Source organism: Oncorhynchus mykiss, chromosome 25 (assembly GCF_013265735.2).
Source record: "Oncorhynchus mykiss isolate Arlee chromosome 25, USDA_OmykA_1.1, whole genome shotgun sequence".
Classification (NCBI taxonomy): domain Eukaryota; kingdom Metazoa; phylum Chordata; class Actinopteri; order Salmoniformes; family Salmonidae; genus Oncorhynchus; species Oncorhynchus mykiss.
The window spans coordinates 37,626,030-37,652,981 of NC_048589.1; the positions used below are offsets into that span (position 1 = coordinate 37,626,030).

The 26,952-nt window shown below is 42.8% G+C and overlaps 1 protein-coding gene across 1 annotated transcript in view; it reads right to left on the reverse strand.

Moving 5' to 3' along the window:
* Positions 1–16,825: 16,825 nt before the first annotated feature.
* The window catches only part of LOC110504244 (potassium channel subfamily K member 2-like), a 23,361-nt gene continuing 13,234 nt past the window's right edge, over positions 16,826–26,952 (reverse strand). Inside the window, exon 8 of the mRNA XM_036963026.1 lies at positions 16,826–21,226. Coding sequence (XP_036818921.1) covers positions 20,879–21,226 — 348 coding nt within the window. The 3' untranslated portion in view covers positions 16,826–20,878. The remainder of the gene's footprint in view (positions 21,227–26,952) is intronic.

Sequence of the window (26,952 nt, forward strand, 5' to 3'; positions counted from 1 at the left end):
TGTTGTTCTGGGATTGATTTGCACTTTTCGCACCAAAGTACGTTCATCTCTAGGAGACAGAATGCGTCTCCTTCCTGAGTGGTATGACTGAGTAATTGCGTACTATTGTTTGTACAGATGAACGTGGTACCTTCAGGCGTTTGGAAATTGCTCCCAAGGATGAACCAGACTTGTGGAGGTCTACATTTTCTTTTCTGAGGTCTTGGCTGATTTCTTTAGATTTTCCCATGATGTCAAGCAGATGCACTGAGTTTGAAGGTAGGCCTTGAAATATATCCACAGGTACACCTCCAATCGACTCAAATGATGTCAACTGGCCTATCAGAAGCTTGTAAAGCCATGACATCATTTTCTTGAATTTTCCAAGCTGTTTAAAGGCACAGTCAATTTAGTGTATGTAAACTTCTGACACACTGTAATTGTGATACAGTGAATGATAAGTGAAATAATCTTTCTGTAAACAATTGATGGGAAAATTACTTGTGTCATTCACAAAGTAGATGTCCTAAACGACTTGCCAAAACTATAGTTTGTGAACAAGAAATTTGTGGAGTGGTTGAATAACGAGTTTTAATGACTCCAACCTAAGTGCATGTAAACTTCCGACTTCAACTGTATGTGGACACACCTTCAAATTAGTGGATTCAACTTTTTCAGACACACTCATTGCTGACAGGTGAATAAAATTGAGCACACAACCAGGCAATCTCCATAGACAAACATTGGCAATAGAAAGGCCTTACTGAAGTGCTCAGTGACTTTCAATGTGGCACTGTCACAGGATGCCACCTTTCCAAAAAGTCAGTTTGTCAGATTTCTGCCCTGCTACATACACCCCGGTCAACTGTATCTGTTGTTATTGTGAAGTGGAAACCTCTAGGAGCAACAACGGCTTAGCCGCGAAGTGGTAGGCCACACAAGCTCACAGAACGGGAACACCAAGTGCTGACGCGTGTAACGTGTAAAAATCATCTTTGCTTGATTGGAACACTCACTGCCGAGTTTCAAAATGCCTCTGGAAGCAACATTAGGACAATAACTGTTTGTCGGGGGCTTCATGAAATGGGTTTCCATGGCCGAGCAGCCGTACACAAGCCTAACATCACCATGCACAATGCCAAGCGACTGTTAGAGTGGTGAGAAGCTTGCCGCCATTGGATTCTGGAGAAGTGGAAACGCGATCTCTGAAGGGATGAATCCCGCATCACCGTCTGGCATTCCGAAGGAAGTATCTGGGTTTGGCGGATCCCAGGAGAACGCTACCTGCCCGAATACATAGTGCCAACTGTAAAGTTTGGTGGAGGAGGAATAATGGTCTGGGGCTGTTTTTCATGGTTTGGACTAGGCCCCTTAGTTCCAGTGAAGGGGAATCTTAACGCTACAGCATACAATGACATTCTAGATGATTCTGTGCATCCAACTTTGTGGCAACAGTTTCGGAACAGTCCTTTCCTGTTTTAGCATGAAAATGCCCCCATGCACAAAGCGAGGTCCATACAGAATTGGTTTGTCAAGATCAGTGTGGAAGAACTTGACTGGCCTGCACAGAGCCATGACGTCAACCCCATCGAAAACCTTTGGGATGAATTGGAATGCCAACTGTGAGCAAGGCCTAATCACACAATATCAGTGCCCGACCTCACTAATGCTCTTGTGGCTGAGTGGAAGCAAGTCCCTGAAGCAATGTTCCAACATCTAGTGGAAAGTCTTCCCAGAAGAGTGGAGGCTGTTACAGTATAGCAGCAAAGGGGGGACCAACTCCCTATTAATGCCCATGATTTTGGAATGAGATGTTCGAGGTGCAGGTGTCCACATACTTTTGATCAGTGTATGTATGTATTAACACATGTGGCAAAATACACAAGAATGGGTAAGAATATGTAAGAACAACAATCTATAATGTCAATTGTCCTTATTATCATTTATTGGCCTACTGTTGTTTTATATGTCAAATATCCACCTTTTAGTGAATGAAAAAATTGCATCTTTGTGTAAATATCATTTTTTTTTGATACACCAGTTGTATGTCCTTGAACCGATTATTTTAACATCACACACGTACACACACGAGAGCCGATGTCCAGAACACTTTCTCTCTCTCCCTCTCTTCCAAAGCGAGCGGATGCAGTCCCGGAGAGCCACGCAGCGCTGTCCATGTTGCTGATCCTGTCTGTGGAAGTCAGCAGTAAAAGCTGAGCCAATAACAACTGGACCTGGGAGATGCGCTGGCACAGGATATGATGCGCTAGCTTGGCCAAGCAATGTTTTGACTGGCACTGAGATGGGTGTTTGAGTGGTGGGAATTGTGTGTTTTGACAGCCGCTGACACAAGTGTGTGTGTCTATGTTCTTTCGTTATGACTGATGTGTGTGCGGTGTTGGTGTATGCATGAGCTGCTCTGTTTTCTCCCCGGCAACGCTGTCTAAGCAACCTCAAGCCACGGCAGGAAGGTGAGACTGGTGAACGAGGGAGAGAGGGAGGAGAGGGGGAACCAGGGATCCCGGGAGATGTTGTGGTACTTGGAGAGCAGGGATGTGTTAACCCAGAATAAAATGGGATTCCTAGACAACTCCCCTGACACACATTCTGTCTTGAGTGTCTCTGTCCCTCCATCTTTCTATCTCTCTCTCTAATTCCGTCCTTCAGTTGAGCCAAACAGAATGGTCAATTTAAAACAAGACATAATTTCCTCTCTCAGGAAGGAAGCTCCAGTCTGAGTTCTCCATAGAGAACGATAGAGGCCTCTAGTGGCCAACAGCCCAGGTATTAGCATTGGCAGCGCCATTGAGGGCTTCCACTATTTTAATGCGGTCAACACATACCTTATTTTAAGTGTTTCTAAAATCCCCTATGGGAGAAATTTATGGTGGAAAAAACGATTGGAACCATTTCCCTGTTTGACCGCTAGGTTTTATAGGTATTATGACACCTACACTGTGGCGCTCTATGGCACTGTCAATGCTGTCACAGACTCTAAAATTGCACAAATGCAAAGATGAGTCCTCTATCTATCTCTATGGAGTGCTCTTACTGGTGGTCACCTACAGCATGCTGCTGCTACGACACTGGTAGCTTTGTTTTGACTTGTGACTGTCATTTACTGTAAATACACTATAAATACAGCTTGACCTAAATTGAAATTCATGGTTCATAGGCATCTTCCCCAGGGGATGCTTTTAAAGGTCGGACCTTGGCCTTTTGACAGAGACTCGGTAGTGAACAGCCTTTATATGAAACCCAATCCGAATGTAGATACAGTTACATGATTCTGGAGAAGACTGTCGGTTATATGGCCGCATTAGGTACAACTCCTGTATATGCAGGACATACTGATGGCCTGGGGGTAGAGCTGATGACGTCCTTGTCACGCCCTGATCTGTTTCACCTGTCTTTGTGATTGTTTCCACCCACCTCCAGGTGTCACCCGTTTTCCCCATTAGTCCCTGGGTATTTATTCAGGTGTTCTCTGTTTGTCTGTTGCTAGTTTGTCTTGTTTTATGAAGTCAACCAGCTTGGTTTTCCGTGCGCCTGCTTTGTCTTAGCTTGCTTTTCCCAGTCCTCCTGGTTTTGACCCTTGCCTGCCTTTACTCTGATCCCGCCTGCCTGACCGTAGTGCCTGCCTGCCACTCTGTACCTCCTGCACTCTGACCTTGTTTATGAGAATGTCCACGACCATTCTCTTGCCTGCCGCTTGGATTATAATAAATATAATATAATAAATATCAGACTCCAACCATCTCTATCTGGGTCTCGCCCTGTGCCCTTATAGTCCAATTACACACACACACACACTATAGTGCTTAATTTGAACAGGATCCGGGCATCTCAGTTGGAAAAATTCGGATAAAAGCGATTCAAAGTTCATTCGAGTTGACTCTTCGTTAATTATCCTGCCCCGAAAAAAAAGCGTAATGTGGAAAAAAGTATATTTATGGTTTGCGCAACATTGTAACCTACAGTATGTGTGATACGGATTGGACTGTATATCTCACAACTAGAATGAGATGACTTTTGTATGATCTCTGATAGACATGAGAATGCAACTCATCTCTCCTGCCTTGACCTTTAATGTATTTCCTTACTGAATCGTCGCCACGCGACGGGTTCTGAAGGAACTGTATCTCCCCTGACAACTTGAAATACATTTGCCGAAGTTATAGAATTATTTGTCTGTTCAGAGAAAATATTTCATTCAGAATAGCCTACTACACCACGAGAAGGCCTATAATTTAACCACAGAGGATCAATCATTTATTGTGGAGTGTTACCCAATAACAAGAAATTGCCTGCAGTCGGGGAACGCGCGGCAAATCTGCCAGGGAACAAACAGCATGTAGACAACTGGCCTTTTGCAATATTTCAAATGCAATCGCGGGAAAACACAGGTTGGATAAGACTCTATGCTGTAAGCTACCAACATATTTCATCAACTTCCAAATATTGTTTTAAAGTAAAACAAGAGAGAGAGAGATGGGTTTTTGGCACGAGCGCATCGGCCATCACCAACCAGCGAGCTGTGCTTCATTGGTTGAGTCAGTGAAGATGGAAAGCATTTTTAGGACTATCATTTCCTCTTCATATTGTAGCCTACAGTGTCTCCACACACCTAGACTATTGATGGATTCAAGACATGGTCGTTTTTTATTGATCTCTGATTCTCAGTTTGTCAGTGTCATAGTAGCCTGCCATTTCGATCATTTGTGCGGTATTAAAAAAGATTCCGCCAAAGTCTCCAGTCATGTAAAATGAAGTAGAATTGCATGAAATGCGTTTATAAAAGGCCACACTTTTCACAGACCATAGGCTACTCAAATTTTACCCAATGTGTGCAACTTCTGTACGTGCTCTTTGTCACTACGGAAATGCGATGAGATTCATGAAATGAAGCACAGCTCGCTGGTTGGTGATGGCCGATGCGCTCGTGCCAAAAACCCACCTCTCTCTCTTGTTTTACTTTAAAACAATATTTGGAAGTTGATGAAATATGTTGGTAGCCTACAGCATAGAGTCTTATCCAATCTGTGTTTTCCCCACTATTGTATTTTAAATATTGCAAAAGGCCAGTTTTGTCTACGTGGCGTTTGTTCACTGACAGATTAGCCGCGCGTTCCCCACTGTAGGCACATTTATTTCAATGTATCAGGGGAGCTTCAGTTCCTTCAGAACCCTTCGCGCCAATGATTCTATAAGAAAATAAATGATGAAGGTCAATGCTGGAGAGATGAGAGTTGCAGGCTCATGTCTATCAGAGGAAAAAGGAAGAGAGATAGAAAAGTAATCTCATTCTAGCTATGTGAGAGATACGGGCGCATGTCTCACACAGCCACAGCCACCTACCTATTGGTCTCACACAGGTTACAATGTTGCGCAAACCATAAACCCTGGCCGCCCAACCCGAATAAACCTTTAGAATATTAACCCTTACCCCGGGCTGAAAATCCACTTTTCCACATTGTTTTTGTTTGTGTGTGGGGGCAGGATAATTAACGACGAGGCAACTCGAATGAACTTTGAATTATTATTTTATTTGAACTTTTACATCGAAAATATTTAAAATATTTGTTCATGCCATGAGATTTATCAGATCCGGCCAAATAGATTCCGGAACAAAACAGTCCAAAAAGGAGAGGTGCTGGATCCGGTTCCGGCAGCATCCGGCTCAAATTATGCAGTGGATAGTTCACTCTACAATTTACAAAATTACGTATTGGTTTCTTTACCCTGCAGGCAGTCTATGGATAAGGTATGACACAAATCCATGCTTTGCTTTAGTTTACACAGGCTAACTGTTTCAGCAAGAACGAGCTGGCTGTATTTAATGGCCATGTACTCTTATCTCCTGGCACAGATAAGAGGACTGGCCACCCCTCTGAGCCTGGTTCTGCTCTAGGTTTCGTCTTAGGTTCCTGTCTTTCTTGGGAGTTTTTCCTAGCTACTGTGCATCTAAATCTCCAATGCATACTTTTGGGGATTTTAGTCTGAGTATCTATATAAGGCTCCCAAGAGGCGCAGCACTGCATCTCAGTGCTAGAGGCGTCACTACAGACCCTGGTTCGATTCCAGGCTGTATCACAACCGTCTGTGATTGGGAGTCCCATAGGGCGGCGCACAATTGGCCCAGCATTGTCCGGGTTTGGCTGGGGTAGGCCGTCATTGTAAATAAGAATTTGTTCTTAAATAATAAATAAGCACTTTGTGACAACTGTTGATGTAAAAGGGGATTTCTTTATGAAATACATTTGATTGATTGATTTATTGATTGTTAGCATTTGTGGCACAAATACCATTCAAGTCATGGAACCAATATCAGCGTTTTTCACGCATCACATTCAAAATCATCTATAAATTACTTTTTTAGCTTCTTAAATACATTTTTAATAGTTCTGGATCATTTGGACATGATGCACATTAAAATGCTAATATCAGGCCCATGACTTGAATGGGATTTGTGCCACAAATTGCTAAAATGTTAGCATTTGGAAACAGTACCAGGAAAACTAAACCAAAGCATGGACTGCTGTTGTTGAGAGAACACCGAGAGAACATTACGTACAGTGGCGTCTGAGAACATTAGAATATAGAGCAGCATCCCATACAGGGACATCCGAGAACACAGAACAGTAGTCAATAATACATCCTGCCATTTATAAGATTAATCCCAGTTCTACTGGAAACTACATCCTCTCCACTGCTTTCTGTTTCATGGTTTCTCTTTTTCCTGTATCTTTCTGTACCATGATCTCTCTTCTTCCTGTGTATCATGATCTCTCTTCTTTCTGTATCTTTCTGTATCATGATCTCTCTTCTTCCTGTGTATCATGATCTCTCTTATTCCTGTGTCTCTCTGTATCATGATCTCTCTTCTTTCTGTGTCTCTCTGTATCATGATCTCTCTTCTTTCTGTATCTTTCTGTATCATGATCTCTCTTCTTCCTGTGTCTTTCCACTGCTGACCATTCAGATCCTTGACCCTCATCCTCCTGCTCCATATCATCAGAACTTTCAGCCATTTCCAACCATCCGCCATACGTTCCTCACCCCCCATTTCCAACCATCCGCCATACGTTCCTCGGCCCCCATTGAGTAAGTCACCGCTCTCTCCTTGCTGTTATTATGCCGGACAGTTTTGTGCCTTGGCTGTGTTTATTGTGGGTCCTAGAGCTGGCTGTTTTCTAGTCAGTGGTTGGGTTCTGGCTTGCTGCCTATAACTGTGGTGATCGTACAAACTGTGTGATTCAATCTAACTATCACCCTGTGCGGATTGATAGATTTTTTGCTGATTCCTCACGAAGCTATTTTATTTGCGTGAATTTTAACTGACTTTTTCCAAAAAAGGTGTTTACCAATATCTGCGGGGAACTGACCTTTTCCAGATTGGCGACTACCACCTTCAGAAACTACGGAGAAATGTTCATCCTATGTAGGATCTGCACCTATTTGGCACAGTTCCGGGATAATATTGGCTGACCAAATGTCCAATGTAGAAACTTTCAGCTTATTGAGGAATATGTCTGAGCTGGACTTCCAGAGTAGGCAAATGGAGATATTGCAATGTATCCCATCCCCCCCACACTCTTTATGAGGAGCTGGCCGATGCCGCGGTTATCGATCCTGCATCCCAGTGGAGGCACGTCACACAGTGTAATCCCAGCGCAAGGCAGCGGTCTTTGGTGAATGGGGCTGAAAGGGCTTTGGGGGAATCACATCCTGCTGACCAACCGTTTCGCCCACCTGATTCCAGAGGTTCCTGCTCCTTCATCCTCTACCCTGTCTCCTGAGGGTCCAGCTCAGCGGGTTTCTAACACAGGCCGTACCCCTCGGGTGCCCTCTCACATCAGGCCTCGAGGGTGTCTGAGGTTCCAGCCTCCCCTCTGGTCCTCCGTCCCCCATCTCCTGTCGGTCCTCAAGGAGGCGCAGTAAAGGCTGGACGTCCTTGGCCACTCACCTTCCTCCAGCCATCATCGTTGGTAGCTCCATGGTGAGGCACACCTCAGTTCCTGGAGCAAAAACCCTGTGCCACCCAGAGGCTACGATGAAGGATATCACAGGATTTTTTCCATCTGTCCTACAGCCAAGGGCTGCTGCTGTTGTAGTGCATGTGGGATTAAATTACATGAAAAAGGGTCAATCAGAGATGATGAAACAGGATGTTGTTGAGCTGATCAACACCCTGAAAGGCTCTGAAAAGCAGCCGAATATCTCTGGCCCTGTGCTGTCACTGGGTCGTGGCTGTGAAAGGTTCAGCAGGCTCTTAGCACTTCATATCTGGCTGAAGACTACTGCCACTCTGTTGGCATAACTTCTATTGACAATTTCAACACTTTTTAGAAACAAAAAGGTGCTCTACATAGGCGATGGATTCCACCCTAACTATCTAGGAGCCTGGACTCTCTCTTCACATTTCAAGGCTGAGTTAAGGTATTGACTCAGAGTTAGACCAAGCCCCGCTTAGCACCTGCGCCTCATGACACTCACCTGGACTCCATCACCTCCTTGATTATCTTCCCAATATCTGTCACTCCCCTTTCGTTCTTTCCTCAGGTGTTATTGACTCTGTTTTCATGTCTGTGCGTTGTTTGTGTTCTCACCCCCTGAACTTGCTTCCCGACTCTCAGCGCACTCACATGTTGTTCTCTAGTTCTGGCAAGAATATTCCAGATGGACTACATATTTATTAATTGGATGGTTCTCCCATTGATCAGGTTCCTGCCTACAAATATTTGGGCATTTAGATTGACAAATACATTATGTTTAAAAAACATACGGATGAGCAAGTTAAAAAGCTAAGATTTAAAGTGGGAATGTATGGAGATGGAAATGTATCTTTCCTCTCCCTAAATAGCAGGAAATAGATTGTACAGTCAACTTCCCTGCCAGTTCTTGACTGTGGTGACACCATTTCTCTGAACGCAGCAGCCACTACTCTTAAACCTTCGGATGCCGTTTACCATAGTTCCCTTCGCTTTATCACTGATGACAGTTGTAATACACATCACTGCATCCTGTATCAAAAGGTTGTCTGGTCCTCATTAAAGTCCCGTAGGCCACTTCATTACTCCCTCTTTGTTTGCAAAGCTCTACTGCACAAGCTTCCAACATCTCTCACCTCATTGTTGAAGTATGAAGACATGATTTACAAAACAGGTTCGCAGGGTTGGTTAACTCTTGAGGTTCCTCAGGTCTTCACTGAATTGAGTAGATTGGCTTTGAGTTTTAATGCGCCCCACTGCTGGAACAATCTGCAGCTGATGTTCTGGTGCTGCTCGGGCAGTTCAGGGTATTGATTGAAGACCTGGTAGCTGAGCGATATAGATGCTATCTATGATTGTATTTTCCATTGTTTTTTATTTGTATTTTAACTGTTGCTTGTATTCTATAAAATGTGTAAATTGTAAATTGCAGGGCTGCCTTGTATAAGAGACCTTGGTCTCATTGGGATTCCCTGTTGAAATAAAGGTCAAATTAACTATTCAAATACTGTGGATTATGGATATACTGCATGGCAGGCCTATAGTACTGTTAGCTGGGTAAAGAGTTAGGCCTACAGTAGATTACAGTAGGCTGAGTAAAGACTTAGATATACTGTACAGTAGGATTCTTCTCTAGTAATAACAGCTCCTGTTGTTGGGTAGCCCTTCACACTCATACCCATATACAGTGCCTTGCAAAAGTATACATCCCTCTTGGCGTTTTTCCTATTTTTCATTACAACCTGTATTTTAAATGGGTTTTAATTTGGATTTAATTAAAGGACATACACAAAATCTTCCAAATTGGTGAAGTTAATTTTTTATTTATTTTTTATTTTTATTTTATTTATATGTAATACATAAATACATAAGAGGGGTGCGTGCATATGTATTCACCCCCTTTGCTATGAAGCCCCTAAATAAGATCTGGTGCAACCAATTACCTCCAGAAGTCACATAATTAGTTAAATAAAGTCCACCTGTGTGCAATCTAAGTGTCACATGATCTCAGTATATATACACCTATTCTGAAAGGCCATAGTGTCTGCAACACCACTAAACAAGGTGCACCACCAAGCAAGCGGCACCATGAAGACCAAGGAGCTCCAAACAGGTCAGGGACAAAGCTGTGGAGAAGTACAGATCAGGGTTGGGTTATAAAAAAATATCCAAATCTTTGAACATCCCACGGAGCATCATTAAATCCATTATTAAAAAATTGAAAGAATATGGCACCACAACAAACCTGCCAAGAGAGGGCCGCCCACCAACACTCACGGAGCAGGCAAGGAGGGCATTAATCAGAGAGGCAACAAAGAGACCAAAGATAACCCTGAAGGAGCTGCAAAGCTCCACAGCGGAGATTGGAGTATCTGTCCATTGGATCACATTAAGCCGTACACTCCACAAAGCTGGGCTTTACGGAAGAGTGGCCAGAAAAAAACATTGTTAAAGAAAAAAATAAGCAAACACGTTTGGTGTTCGCCAAAAGGCATGAGGGAGACTCCCCAAACATACTGTATGGAAGAAGGTACTCTGGTCAGATGAGACTAAAATTGAGCTTTTTGGCCATCAAGGAAAACGATACTAATGGCGCAAACCCAACACCTCTCATCACCCCGAGAACAGCGTCCCCACGGTGAAGCATGGTGGTGGCAGCATCATGCTGTGGGGATGTTTTTCCATCGGCAGGGACTGGGAAACTGGTCAGAATTGAAGGAATGATGGATGGCGCTAAATACAGGGAAATTCTTGAGGGAAACCTGTTTCAGTCTTCCAGAGATTTAAGACTGGGATGGAGGTTCACCTTCCAGCAGGACAATGAACCTAAGCATACTGCTAAAGCAACACTCGAGTGGTTAAGGCCAAACATTTAAATGTCTTGGAATGGCCTCGTCAAAACCCAGACCTCAATCCAAATGAGAATCTGTAGTATGACTTATAGATTGCTGTACACCAGCGGAACCCATCCAACATGAAGGAGCTGGAGCAGTTTTTCCTTGAAGAATGGGCAAAAATCCCAGTGGCTAGATGTGCCAAGCTTATAGAGACTGTCGTGGAAATATTCGGTCAATCATATTTCACAAATACCGGAGCATGTGAGTTCAAACATACTTTTATTACATCAATTTAACAAAAGCCGAACTGGTTCATGAAAACAATTGCCTTCCAGTCTTTCCACAGACTACTATTTGTCCTCCTTACATCATACTCATAGTAACTCCTCTTAATGGCTCATCACCTCTGGCATTTAGCCACCATTATCATATTGCCTTCATATTAGGACATGGAACCTGTAGAGCCACAGAAAATAGTTTCATGCATGTAGGACCATAGCAACAGACCGTGGCACTCTACAGGAATAACCAATACATGTCATCCTGCTAACTCCTCTGAAAGGGACAACCCTGTTCTGGAAAATACCCAAGAGGTGTAACCATAGCAACAGTACATAGTTGGACATAACAGTTATAGGAATAACCAGCCGTGCATGTCTAATGGTGTCAAATGACCCAAAGCACATAACTAGTTTTGCTGTCTCCTTCTGAAATAAATAATTGCCACATATGTACTGAAAAATTCACAATAAGACATACCCCAAGAGACTTGCAGCTGTTATTGCTGCAAAAGGTGGTTCTACGAAATATTGTCTTTGGGGGGGGGGGGGGGGGGTGAAGAGTTATGAACACTCAAGTTCTGTTTTTTGTTGTGTTATTTCATAATAAAAAAATAATAACAAATATTTTGCATCTTCAAAGTGGTAGGCATGTTGTGTAAATCAAAAAATATATATATATATTAATTCCAGGTTGCAAGGCAACAAAATAGGACAAAAGCGGGTGTGAATGCTTTCATAAACCACTGTATAGGTTGAAAATTGAAGATTTAGGCATTGATAAGCACCTAAATTGGAACTCAGTGGCTGTACAGTAACATGCTGTACATGGCATCAGACCATAGGCTCTGCGCTTCACAGCTTTGTATGGATTTTGACTGACAACTGTTCTTGAGCACGACACGTGACAAGAATTTCCCCCCATCCTTCGCGCTAATTGAGAAACTTTTGCAAATTTTTTGTTGTCTGAGTGAGGGAAATACTGTAAATGAAAGCTGCAATATGTAACTTTTTGGGCGACCTGACCAAATTCACATAGAAATATGAGTAATAGATCTGTCATTGTCATTGAAAGCAAGTCTAAGAAGGGGTAGGTCGGTTCTGTGTGTGCTTCTATGCTTCCCATTTTCAAGTTTCATTTTTGCGTCTTTTACTTTCGGTTTTGTACACCAGCTTCTCACCAGCTTTAAAAAATGTTTTTTTCGAACAGCTGAAAATACAATATTTTTGGTTCTGAAAAATATATTTCACATGGGTTTAGATGGTACAATGATTCTCTTACACTATCCTTGCTTATTTTGTCACATAACCTGAAATTATTTTAGCAACTAGGAAATTCCAGATTTTTACAAAGTGCATCTCTAAGAGGTTGGGGACTCCTCAGATAGCACATGAACACGCAATAAGCAATGGCAAAATGTGTAGAATTGCAGAAAAGTAGCTTTAAAGCAACTGTCCACCTGTATTTTAACTTATGTACATTACACCACTGCACTCAGGAACATTTAAGCATTCCCATGACATGATGCAGCCACCACCATGCTTGAAAATATGAAGAGTGGTACTCAGTGACGTGTTGAGTTGGATTTTCCCCAAACATAACACTTTGTATTCAGGACATTTCACTCTGTCATTTAGGTTAGTATTGTGGAGTCATTACAATGTTGTTGATCCACCCTCAGTTTTCTCCTATCACATCCATTAAACTCTGTAACTGTTTTAAAGTCACCATTGACCTCATGGTGAAATCTCTGAGCGGTTTCCTTCCTCTCCGGCAACTGAGTTAGGAATCACGCCTGTATCTTTGTAGTGACTTGGTGTATTGATGCACCATCCAAAGTGTAATTAATAACTTAACCATGCTCAAAGGGATATTCTATGTCTGCTTTTCTTTGTTTTACCCATCTACCAATAAGTGCCCTTCTTTAGGTTTGCTATAACAAAGGGGTTGAATACTTATTGAATCAAGACATTTCAGCTTTTCATTTTTAATTAATTAGTAAAAAAAAAATCTAAAAACATGATTCCACTTTGACATTATGGGGTAGGCCAGCGACACAAAATCTCAATTTAATCAATTTTTAATTCAGGCTGTAACACAACACAATGTGGAATGTTTGTGTTTTCTGTTTTGCAATGGTGACCATACCGGTCATTAAAAATATCAATGCGAGTAGACCACTGATTGGCCAGCTCGTCCTCCTCAGGAGGATGACATCATCCTCTATGAGGAAATAGCAAGCATTTTTGAGATACAAGTTCGAGGTGGATTTTGAAGTGTTTTCTTTTCTTCTCCAATTTATGCTTTGACCACAAAAACGAGTATATGAGTTAACCGAATATTAACTTTAAGAAGTACAATTTTCACTTGACATTTATTTTAAAACTCTCAGCCTCATGGCAAAGTGTGTAATGTAGCAGGAAATTAGCTTTTAAACTACAAAATGTTTTCATACTCATAGCAAAATATGATGAATAGTAGAGATGAGCTATAAAAAAAAAAGCACATTTGTCTCTCTGCTCCATGGCAACATTTGTAGAATAGTATAAAACAACACGTGTTGAAATGCAGGAAGTTAGGAATGCACAGGCTTAAGCTCAGCGGGCTAAGACAGTCTTGTGGGGGTAGATGACAAACCCAGTTGATCACACCAGACTTGTCCACTCTCTTCCGTTGAGCTGTTTCTCCTTCCGTGAAACACGCACCTGAATGGACGCTCTTTTCTATAAGCACCAACATTACGATGCGGATCTCTGAATTGCCCTGTGAAAGCCTAACATTTTATAACTTAGCTTGTCATGTGAGCAATAGAATAAGATGCCTAATGATGCCCACCTGACCCAGATTGTGATTTATAATAGGCAGTTTTTGGATTGCGTTAACAATAGTAATTGTGTGAAGGCGGGGATGCAGGGTAGTGTCCCAAACAAAACAACTACCAGTGTACTTGCTCTAGTTCCTCAACGGCACAGCTAGGGGATATTCAAAAAAGCACCTTATAGTTGAACAATCATCTTTGAGTCATAAAAATGCATTGGAATTACGTAAGAACTGTGCACATTTTGGAGAGGTGTGGGGCCACCAGATAGTCCTCTCACTCAAACCCTTGTCATTGTTTTGTCTTACAGCATGTTGCACCTAGCCCACATTTTCCAGGAATATTCTTACCATGTTACTGAATGTATCCAGAGTATTTTTAGATTTAGTTAACAAATGCGTACAGTAAAGTACAGTAAATGTAAAATGCACATAAAATCAACCGTGTAGTGTTTGGATTCAGTCGTGTCATTTGAACTGTTGTGTCCTCAACTTTGGTCTAATAATTTTCATATAAAATCCAAATTGTTACCTTTCAATTGTTACAATGTTTATGTATATGCTATTCATATTTATTCTGTAAGAAACATTTACATTTATCTCTATCTATATAGGCCAATTCCCACCAGTGTAAAGGGTAATGGCTTCAGGTCAGACAGTAGTCTATTAGTTTCCTGTCACATATGTACAGTTGAAGTCGGAAGTTTACATGCACTTAGGTTGGAGTCATTAAAACTAGTTTTTCAACCACTCCACAAATTTCTTGTTAACAAACTATAGTTTTGGCATGTCGGTTAGGACATCTACTTTGTGCATGACACAAGTCATTTTCCCAACAATTGTTTACAGATTATTTCACTTATAATTCCCTGTATCACAATTCCAGTGGGTCAGAAGGTTACATACACTAAGTTGACTGTGCCTTCAAACAGCTATGAAAATTCCAGAAAATTATGTCATGGCTTTAGAAGCTTCTGATAGGCTAATTGACATAATTTCAGTCAAGGTGTACCTGTGGATGTATTTCAAGACCTACCTTCAAACTCAGTGCCTCTGCTTGACATCATGGGAAAATAAAAATAAATCAGCCAAGACCTCAGAGGTCTGGTTCATCCTTGGGAGAAATTTCCAAATTCCTGAAGGTACCACGTTCATCTGTACAAACAATAGCATACAAGTATAAACACCATGGGACCACACAGCCGTCATACCGCTCAGGAAGGAGACGCGTTCTGTCTCCATGAGATGAACGTACTTTGGTGCGAAAAATGCAAATCAATCCCAGAACAACAGCAAAGGACCTTGTGAAGATGCTGGAGGAAACAGGTACAAAAGTATCTATATCCACAGTAAAATGAGTCCTACTGTATATCTACATAACCTGAAAGGCCGCTCAGCAAGGAAGAAGCCACGGCTCCAAAACCGCCATAAAAAAGCCAGACTACGGTTTGCAACTGCACATGGGGACGAAGATCGTACTTTTTGGAGAAAGGTCCTCTGGTCTGATGAAACAAAAATAGAACTGTTTGGCCATAATGACCATCATTATGTTTGGTGGAAAAAGGGGGAGGCTTGCAAGCAGAAGAACACCATCCGTGAAGCATGGAGGTGGCAGCATCATGTTGTGGGGGTGCTTTGCTGCAGGAGCGACTGGTGCACCTCACAAAATAGATCACATCATGAGGACGGAAAATTATATGGATATATTGAAGCAATATCTCAAGACATCAGTCAGGAAATTAAAGCTTGGTCGCATATAGGTCTTCTAAATGGACAATGACCCCAAGCATACTTCCAAAGTTGTGGCAAAATGGAATGCGATGAAAGAAATAAAATCTGAAATAAATAATTCTCTCTACTATTATTCTGACATTTCACTTTCTTAAAATAAAGTGGTGATCCTAACTGACCTAAGACAGGGAATTTGTACTAGGATTAAATGTCATGAATTGTGAAAAACTGAGTTTAAATGTATTTGGCTAAAGTGTATTTAAACTTCCGACTTCAACTGTAGGTCATAATAACTTTTCCACAAACAGATTTAGCAGCTGAGTGATTGTTATGCAGTGATACCACTGTGGGAACTAGGATGCTAGGATACAATAACATCCTCTGCTCTGTCACACTGCCATGCATATCTGTGCTGTATGATGTGCAGGGTTGGGGTCAATTTCATTTCAATTCCAGTCTATTCAGAAAGTAAACCAAACACTAAATTTCAAAATTTTCCTAATTGAAAAGCATTGAAGATAATAGGAATTTCAGTGTACTTCCTGAAGTGACTGGAATTCAAAATGGAATTGACCCTGACGCTCTGTGTGAATCCGTGCCTGCCTGTGTGTAGTAGGTTGATGGATTAATATCTGTGGGCTGCTGTATCTGAGGCCTGGGATATCGGTCTGCATACCGTCTGTCTGTCTGTTGACTTTGGCCACCCAGTCCAGCTTACATAACATCACCTCACACTCCAAATGGCCCGTTCTGAGGACAGACAGTATGTCCCAACCAGAGACTTAGTTTGGGGGTGTCTCTCCGCTCTCATCATCAGATTAAAGTGATAGTCCACCCCGAAACAAAACCCTGTCACAACTTATCATACCTCAAAGAATATGGTCTAGAGTCCATATCCCATGCTATCTGTTGTGTAGATACTGTAACAGGAGAAATATGCAGGCTTTTCATACCAATGAAGGGGAAAGTTGGGCAGGCACCATCTGATTCCATTATATTTTGAGGTGAACTATCGTTGTAAAATGATAATGAAGCAACCATCACATACTCATCCACATGAAAGGTCAGTTATGTTGTCTAATTGAACAAAACCACAAGTTATATCAATAGATGTCCTATGGCAGGTGAGTGTTTTTGAATGAGGCAGTAAACAGAAGAATTGAGAATAATGTATATTTTCAAGCCATTAGATATATCAAAAAGAAAGAAATCAGTTATATAGACTGGTTCTACAGACGTTTTTTTTTCAGAATCAACGTTTAACTGTAGATGACAAAGTCTGGGCCGAACAGCCAGAGCGCCAACAGTGTAGAATAAAATAAAACAAACAAAACAAAGATGAACAATCATAAAATACTTAACATATCTGGTGTTGTATTTGCAGAACACTTAATAACAGTTCATACATGTTAATTAATAGCCATCAGTAACCCATGTTAGAGTCAAAGCTAATGATACTGTAATAATAGCCAGACATGGGCCAAATACACAGTTCGTATGCGCTTGATTTAGCTTGTCTGGCCCAAGCCCAATAATGGACTATAAGGAGCCTAACGTTCCTCCTCCTTGTAGTCCAAGGACCTTTCATGTTCTATGTAAGAGGGGGAATTGGCTCTGGCAGCCAAAACAACCAAATACTCCATCTAAATGTGAATCGATTCTCAATTGCGGTACAGTTCAGGAAATAATAAAGCCAGCTACTTTCATATCACATCAAAAATTATTTCACAAAAATGCAAAATATACACTTTTACTGTAGAGTATTTTAACTGGTTTTACCACAGTTTTGGAGCCGACAGTGCTAATGCTAGTTAGCTATGGAATAGTACCAAGTGCAAACTCTGCGTGCTAGCCATGATAAATCAAATGCACCTCAAGTATTTGGAACAAAACAAATGCATATTGGACCCAGGCCTGACAGTAACACAGACAGAGAAAATGCAAAAGACAGACAGACCAAGCCACTACTATGGCACAGCCGTGGAAACAACAAGCAACACATCGTCAGGACCGGAATCACTTCTCCCCAGGCTTGTAAGACCATGGCTGTGTCCTATATCATGCCTACTACTTACTACAACGACATACCGTGTGCTAATACTAGTAGTACATACTATTAAGAAAATGCTGTTTAGTAAAAATATATGCAGTAAGCAACAAATAACATACTGAGAAGACGGCATCTACTTCCTCGTTACCTTGTTATCTTACCTTGTCATTTGTTCATTTTAGTTGCGCCTCTATTATTGTGATTGTCGGCTGTTGTCAAACACACGTGAGTCGGGAAATATGATTCTCTTCCTCTCTAACGTGCAGCGAATTCTACTTCATGAAAAGCCGAAATTAGTATAACATCCTGGGATTTATTAAATCATACTAATTTTTCAAACTCTCAAATACTATAAAATGTTCTATTTCCTCATACCCAAAACGAATACTACAGTATTTACAATGCAAGAATGGGTATTCAGACACAACCCATGTTATTACAGTACTTCATTGTTCTCTATCCCCCTAACACACTCCCCAATAGATGCACTCTTGATTTTACCTTGCTTCTCACAGCAGGAAATGGGAATTATGTGGTTTACAATTAATGGAAATTTTTGTAATTAATGGACTTAATCATAATTGGATATGCTGAGACGAGTGGTTGATACATTTTTCATTAGGGCAAATCTAGTCTGACATTTTAAAGTGGAAATTCCAAACTTTAGACCTTAAACCTTGAATACAATATAATTAGCATTTCCTGCTGCACAGCATCAGCAACGCCAGACCAATCAAATTAAGATAGCAGGTCTGTATATCTCTCTACTACCTAATAAATAATGGTGTTCAGTCAGAGATAGTAGCGCTCTCTGAAATGATAGTTTTTTGTGTCATGGATTTCACATACAGGATCTGTTCCAATATCCACTTTAGCATCTCGCCTGACACTTATTAAGCTTGCATTCTAGATGGGATACAAGTGTGGACATTGGAACGGTAGCCGTGGTTTCACACTGGTGCTAATGAATTACATCACAGCTCTGTGGACTGCGCGCCAGACAGGCAGCAACATCGCTAGAAAGAGAACAGTTACAGTTTATCTCCGCATAACGACGATACAAAAGCCTTCATGGTGAATAGTGTTAGCTGTGAAAACAATAAAAATGTTGTAACTTTAAAACACAAGCGGTAAAATAAAAGTGCATTGTTGAATGGCAGGTGTACACAGGGTGTGTGAGAGAGAACCCCTCAGGTGTGTGTGTGTGTGTTTGTGAGTGTGCGTGTAATGCTGAATGATTTCATGTGTTGGTGTTTTTTTTTGCCTGTAAAAAACTGTGTTTCATCAGCTCTTTGTCCGTTTGTAACGTTTCAAGTAACATTCAAAGTCATCTGGCCTGTGTATCCGTCTGCAACACATCCAATTCGATGTAACAGAGTTCCTCCCTGTACGGGGAACCCGGGACTCAAACCCACAGCAACACTCATGCACTCAAGTCAACCGTGTTACTGACAGAGCAAGATGCCGACCAGCTCGTCACTCTGCGAGCGACAGTTGACTAGATCTCCGGGCGGTTGACGTCACTGCACGATGGCTAGCTCTCACTGGCTAGTTCACATCGGCTAGGTCAAACCCCTCCTCCTCCTCCTCCTCCTTCTCAATGACCCCACTATGGTTTCATTCAAACAGACCTTAGATTGAACATAAAAAGGATTGCTATAAGATAATGTATCATATGAAAAGACAGATAGTCATGTGAAAACAAATCAATCCTAATTGGATAAGGATGACGAGCGGTGGCGGAGAGCTAGCTGAGACATTGAACAGATCGATGAACCATGTGGATCTACTTCCTCCACCTCCTTACGGAGAAAGACATGATATAGGGATCTGATTTTACGGTCTGGACACAGCAGGTATCTTAACAGTCAACCACCACACCCTCATCTTAGGGCGGCAGGTAGCCTTGCGGTTAGAGCGTTGAGCCAGTAACTGAACGGCTGCTAGTTTGAATCCCAGAGCTGACTAGGTAATAAATCAGTTGATGTGATCTTAAGCAAGGCACTTAATCCTAATTGCTCAAGGGTTTCCGTTGATTATGGCAGACCCTGGCTGTTACCCCACTATCCGAGGCTGCCTCAGGAAAATTTGGGATATGCAAAAAAACACATTTCCAATTAATAAATTAATATATACTCGTACATGTGTGAAATAGGACAAATATAAGCACCCACCAAATTCAAATATTTTTTTTATCTCCTTCAGATTTGGCATTAGCTCTGAATACGACAACATAATGTTGAACAGAACTGTCGATTTAGGAACTGTGTCGAAGCAAGGCAGCCATTTTTTGTCATCATGGCGAGGGTGAGTTTTGGTTCACATTGATGTTGCATGTACTGTAGTAGGACGTTTTGATAACACAAATAATTGGCACTTATGTCAAAAGACATAAGCCTCCGTTTTTTTTCCAATGTTAAAATATCTGTCCAGAAACAGTCCTAGTGGAATGGAGCATCCATTTGATGCTCCAAACACCCAGCATCCCTGGAGCAGCTCGGAGGACTACAGCCACGTAGTTCTACAGACAAACTGTCTCGTTGTTTTAAATGACAAGAGTGAGCGTTATGATCGACAAGAGAAATCATTGTCTGTTCATTCACATGGTAGAAAAGGACTAAGGCACCGCTGTGGTTCCTTCAGTAGAAAAAAACCCTGAGTGGTCCGGTTCTGGTTAACAGTCAGGGAAAGGTTCCCTCTTGGAACCCTTTAGAACCCTATAGAACCGAACCATACTCTGACTCAAGGCATAGAGACGTACTAATACTCACTGATATTCCTCATACATTGGCAACATAATAAATTGTATACATAAACCAAGGTTGTGTCCTAAGTTATACCCTATTTCCAATATAGTTGACTGCTTTTGACCAGAACCCTATGAGGTTATGGCCATTAAGTAGAACACTATACAGGAAATAGGATGACGATTCAGCTTTGCCCTGACCTTACCCTGACCTTACTCCCCAAACATGACTCTTCTATTCAGATACATCTGTTCACAGTTCACAATTCATGTTGTTATTCGGTTGTAGTTCAAAATCAAAATGCTTCATAATTGATTCATAGTGTTATATTGTTATATAGTCCGTCATAAGGGCAGTTGTTTATCAATGACATCATCCACTTTGTGCTGAAAGATGGCTGCCATTGGTTGTTGTAACCAGGTGGGCGTGGCTTGTGCTGAAGCAGAGTCAGAGGTGAAAGGTTGTGACCTCTACTTGAGGTGTAATAGCAATGTCACCTCTCTTAGGGTCCACCCCCTTCCCGTTTAGGAACGGACTTCCATTTTTGGTAACAGGCGGGGACACCGGCTCCTTCTCCCGATCCAATTCATTGGTGAAGTTGACGGACATCTTCCTTTTGGGTGGGGTGAGCTCGGGGTCAGAGTTTAGGCCCAGCTCGGATGACATTTTGCTTTTGATTGACGCGGCTCGCTGGAACTTGTCGTAGACCTCAACGCTGAGGCGACGCCTAGTCTCCTTGAACTCTGCCGAGACGTTAGCCGTCCACTCTGCTGCGTGAGCCCTGATCTCCCCTACCTAGAGGGAGAGAAATAAGGGAGAGGGTGGAGAGGAGGGGGAGAGATAAGGGGGAAAGGAGGGGAGAGGGGGGAGAGGAGAAAATATGAGGGGGAAAGCAGGGGGAAAGGAGAGGGAGAGGAGGGGGAAAGAGGGGAGAGATGAGGGGGAAAGAGGGGAGAGATGAGGGGGAAAGAGGGGAGAGATGAGGGGGAAAGAGGGGAGAGATGAGGGTGAAAGCAGGGGGAAAGGAGAGGGAGAGGAGGTGGAAAGAGGGGAGAGATGAGGGGGAAAGAGGGGAGAGATGAGGGGGAAAGAGGGGAGAGATGAGGGGGAAAGAGGGGAGAGATGAGGGGGAAAGAGGGGAGAGATGAGGGGGAAAGAGGGGAGAGATGAAGGGGAAAGAGGGGAGAGATGAGGGGGAAAGAAAGGAAGGGGAGAGGAGGGGGAAAGAAAGGAGTGGGAGAGGAGGGGGAGAGGAGAGAGATGAGGAGGAAGAGGATGAGAGATAAGGGAGAGATGAGGGGGAAAGACGAGGAGAGAGGAGGGGGAAAGGAGGGGGAGAGGAGAGAGAAGGAGGAGAGGAGGGAGAGGATGAGAGAGGAGGGGGGACAGAGAGAGAGAGAGAGAGATGAGTGGGAAAGGAGGGGGAGAGGAGGGGGGAAGGAGAGAGAGATAAATGCTGTGTGAGACTGTGCTGTTCTCATCATATCCAGGAAGTCACCTGAAAAAGATGAAGCTGTAGTGGATAGCAGACGTTTTAAGGGCTCCTGTTCTGCTACTGTTTTTTTTAACATAATGTCTCCGGCATCATTTCCTATGACCGAAAACGGCTTCTGGACATCAGAACAGCGATCATTAACCTTGATTTGGATTCAAATGTCTACTTCAACGAGTCGGCAGCTCTGGACGTTCTGCTTACTCCTGACTAGTCCCTAATTACTCCAAAGAGGAAGCATCGGTAAATCAAAAGACAAGTGAGGCGACCTCCTAACGAGATTATGTTGGCAAACAAATATATCGCCATTGCCCTTTGTTCTGTTGGCGAATGTGCGGTCCCTGGAGAACAAACTGGATGAACTCAGTTCAAGACTATCCTATCAACGGAACCTGAAAAACTGTGTTCTATCTTTCTTGGAGTCTTGGCTGAAGGACATGTATAATATGTCTGGATAATATACAGTGCATTCGGAAAGTATTCAGACCCCTTCCCCTTTTCCACATTTCCATGACTCCGTAAAACAGAGTGTGTTACAGTCCCTGATGTCTCTCTGGGAAGGAGATCCTCGCCCTGAGCTCATCTACTTTATTGTTAAGAGACTAAACATTAGCAGGTATTATACTCGGAAGCGGTGGATGGTTGCACGCCTCCTGAGTCGGACTAGAAGTCCACTCCGAATACCTCTTCTCCGCCGGCGGCATCTTGGAGCAGCCTCTGGAATAAGTTCAATTGCCCCGGGGGGTACGAACAAAGGATCCATTTCAGGAAACTCGTATTCCTGGTCGTAATGCTGGTTAGTTACCGCTGCTCTGATTTCCAAAAGTTATTTCCTGCTGTATGTAATAACACCAAAAATATTCTGGGCTAATAATGTAAGAAGAAACACACACAAAAAAAATAAAAATACTGCAAAGTTGCCTAGGAGCTAGAAGCAGAGCTGCCATGTCTGTCGGCACCATCCTACTAGCACAGACACCAAAAATATTCTGGGCTAATAATGTAAGAAGAAACACACACAAAAAAAATAAAAATACTGCAAAGTTGCCTAGGAGCTAGAAGCAGAGCTGCCATGTCTGTCGGCACCATCCTACTAGCACAGACTGGATTTATCCGATAACATTGAGGAGTTTACCACATTAGTCACCAACTTCATTAATAAGTGCATTGACAACGTCCCCCCCCCCCCCCCCACAGTGACCGTACATACATAACCCAATCAGAAGCCATGGATTACAGGTAATTTCCGCACTAAACTAAAGACTAGAGCTGCCATTTTCAAAGAGTGGAACACTAATCCGGAGGCCTATAAAACATCCCGGCCTATCACGAGCCATCAAACAGGCAATCTGTCAATCCAGGACTAAGATCGAATCCTACTATGCCGGCTCTGATGCGCGTCGGATGTGGCAGGACCTGCAAACTATCACGGATTACAAAGGGAAACCAACAGCAAGCTACCCAGTGACGTGAGCCTACCAGACAAGCTAAATGCCTTCTATGATCACTTCGAGGCAAGCAACACTTAACCATGCATGAGAGCGCCAGCTGATCTGGACGACTGTGTGATCTCGCTCTCCGAAGCCAATGTGAGTACAACCTTTAAACAGGTTAACATTCACAATGGAATGGATTACCAGATGCTTACTCAGAGCATGCACTGAACAGTTGGCAAGTGTCTTCACTGTCATTTTCAACCACTTCCTGACTCTGTCTGTAATCCCTACATGTTTCAAGCAGACCACCCTAGTCCATGTGCCCAAGAACGCCAAGGTGACCTGGCTAAATGACTTTCACCCTGTAGCACTCATGTCTGTAGCCATTAAATGCTTTGAAAGTCATGGCTCACATCAATACCATCATCCCAGACACCCTGGACCCACTTCAATTCGCATACCAACCCAACAATCTATATTGCACTCCACACTGCCCTCTCCGACCTGGATAAGAGGAACACCTATGTGAGAAGGCTTTTAATTGACTACAGATCAGCGTTCAACACCATAGTCCCCTCCAAGCTCAGAACCCTGGAACTGAACACTCCCCTCTGCAACTGGATCCTGAACTTCCTGACGGCCTCCCCCAGATGGTGAGGGTAGGCAACAACACATCCGCCTCGCTGACCTACAACAAGGGGGCCCCTAAGGGGTGCGTACTTAGTCCCCTCCTGTACTTCCGGTTCACAAATGACTGTGTGGCTGCGACACGACTTCAACACCATCATTAAATTAGCTGACTTCATGACGGTGGTAGGCCTGATCACCAACGACGATGAGACAGCCTATAGGGAGGAGGTCAGAGACCTGGCTGGACAACAACCTTTCCTTCAGCGTCAGCAAGACAAAGGAGCTGATTGTGGACTACAGGAAACGGAGGGCTGAGCACGCCCCCATCCACAGGGCTATAGTGGAGGGTATTGAGAGCTTCAAGTTCCTTGGTGTCCACATGATCCACAAACACCAACACAATGCCTTATCCATCTCAGGAGGCTGAAAAGATTTGGCATGGGCCCTCAGATCCTCAAAGTTCTACAACTGCACCATTGAGAGCATCTTGACTAGCTACATCCCCGCTGGGTATGGCAACTGCTTGGCATATGTCCGCAAGGCGCTACAGAGGGTAATGTGTATGGCCCAGTACATCACTGGGGCCGTGCTCCCTGCCACCTATACCATGCGGTGTCAGAGGAAGACCCCAGAAATTGTCAAAGACTACCGATGCACCAAGTCTGGAACCAGCAGGACCCTGAACAGCTTCTACCTCCAAGCCATAAGACTGCTAAATAGTGTTGGGTTCTGTGACTATGAAATGTTACTTATTCATGTCACTGATGGAGGGCTAAGTTTGAGGGTCTACACCAGTAGTTAAGGGTTATAGGAGGAAGGTATATAGTGGGTGCAACTAAGCTTGGAATGTGTTGAGTGCAGGGAAGCGATTACATGTGGCAGGCATTGATAAGGGGAGACGGGTGGAGATCTTGGAAACTAACAATGTCACTGAGGGAGAGAGGGTAATGTATAAAGTTTACATTATGTCAGGATATGTTATTGTTAGCCACCAGGGATCCTCTGGGAGGAGAAGCTACACCAAATGTTCGTTTTTTGTCTGAATTACAGCTGTAACGACCCTTTGGGAAGAATTAAACTTGGTTAAGCTTCTCTAGTGTCCGTGAGTTATTCACTCTGAAAAATTAGAACCTAACAATAGTTAACCAAATTTGCATTTGACTGATCACATACACTACTGCATACACTACACTATATGTACATACCTAAATGACCTCGTATCCCTGCACATAGAATCGGTACTGGTACCCTGTGTATATAGCCTAGTTATCGTTACTCATTGTGTATTTATTCCTTGTGTTATCTTAATTGTTGTATTTTTTTTGTGTATTTTTACCCCTCTTTTTCTCCCCAGTTTCAATTTTGTCTCATCGCTGCAACTCCCCAACATGCTCCATCATGTGTCCATCCGAAACATGCCCCGCCAAACCACGCTTCTTAACTTCTTGGTGACAGGGGCAGTATTTTCACGTCCATATGAAATGCATGCCCAAATTCAACTGCCTGCTACTCATCCCCAGAAGATAAGATATGCATATTATTAGTATATTTGGATAGAAAACACTCTGAAGTTTCTAAAACTGTTTGAATCATGTCTGTGAGTATAACAGAAATTATTTAGCAGGCAAAACCCAGAGGACAAAACCTTCAGATTTTATTTTTTTGAGGTCACTCTCTTTTCAATGGGATTTCATTGGTAATCCAGATTTCTAAGGGACCTTCTTGCTGTTCCTTTCACTTCCACTGGATGTCAACAGTCTTTAGAAATTGGTTGAGGTTTTTCCTTTGTGTAATGAAGAACTACGGCCATCTTGAACGAGGGTCACTTGAAGTGTACTGTTAGATAGAGGCGCGTGACCAGAACGCTAGCAACATTTTGTTTTCCTCCCGTATTGAACACAGATCATCCCGTCTTCAATTTTATCAATTATTAACGTTAAAAATACCTAAAGATGCATTACAAAAGTAGTTTGAAATGTTTTGGCAAAGTTTACAGGTAACTTTTGAGATATTTTGTAGTCACGTTGCGCAAGTTGGAACCAGTGTTTTTCTGGATCAAACGCACCAAATAAATGGACATTTTGGATATATATCGACGAAATGAACCAAACAAAATTAAAATTTGTGATGTTTATAGGACATAATGGAGTGCCAACAAAAGAAGCTCGTCAAAGGTAAGGCATGAATTATATTTTATTTCTGCGTTTTGTGTCGCGCCTGCAGGGTTGAAATATGCTTTTCTCTCTTTGTTTACGGAGGTACTATCCTCAGATAATAGCATCGTTTGCTTTCCCCGAAAAGCCTTTTTGAAATCTGACATGTTGGCTGGATTCACAACAAGTGTTGCTTTAATTTGCTATCTTGCATGTGTGATTTAATGAAAGTTAGATTTTTATAGTAATTTATTTGAATTTGGCGCTCTGCATTTTCACTGGCTTGTGGCCAGGTGGGACGCTAGCGTACCACATAGCCCGCCACAAGGAGTCGAGGTCAGCCTGCAGCCGCCCGGCCCGCCACAAGGAGTCGAGGTCAGCCTGCAGCCGCCCGGCCCGCCACAAGGAGTTGCTAGAGCACAATGAGCCAAGTAAAGCCCCCCCGGCCAAACCCTCCCCTAACACTGGGCCAATTGTGCGCCACCCTATGGGACTCCCGATCACGGCCGGTTGTGATACAGCTCGGGATCAAACCTGGGTTTGTAGTGATGCCTCTAGACCACTGAACCACTTGGGAGGTCCTCTATTATTTCTCAAGCTTTCTCTCTGCATTGTTGGGATGGCCCACAAGTAAGCAACTCACTGTTAGCATGTGACAAATAAAAAATGTATTTAAATTTGATTTGACCTCAATTACTGTACATGCATGTTCTATTAAAGCTACCATGGAAACACACACAACTGTACTGACTGCATGGGGTAAATGGCATGTTGGACACTGCGCGCACACACACACACACACACACACAC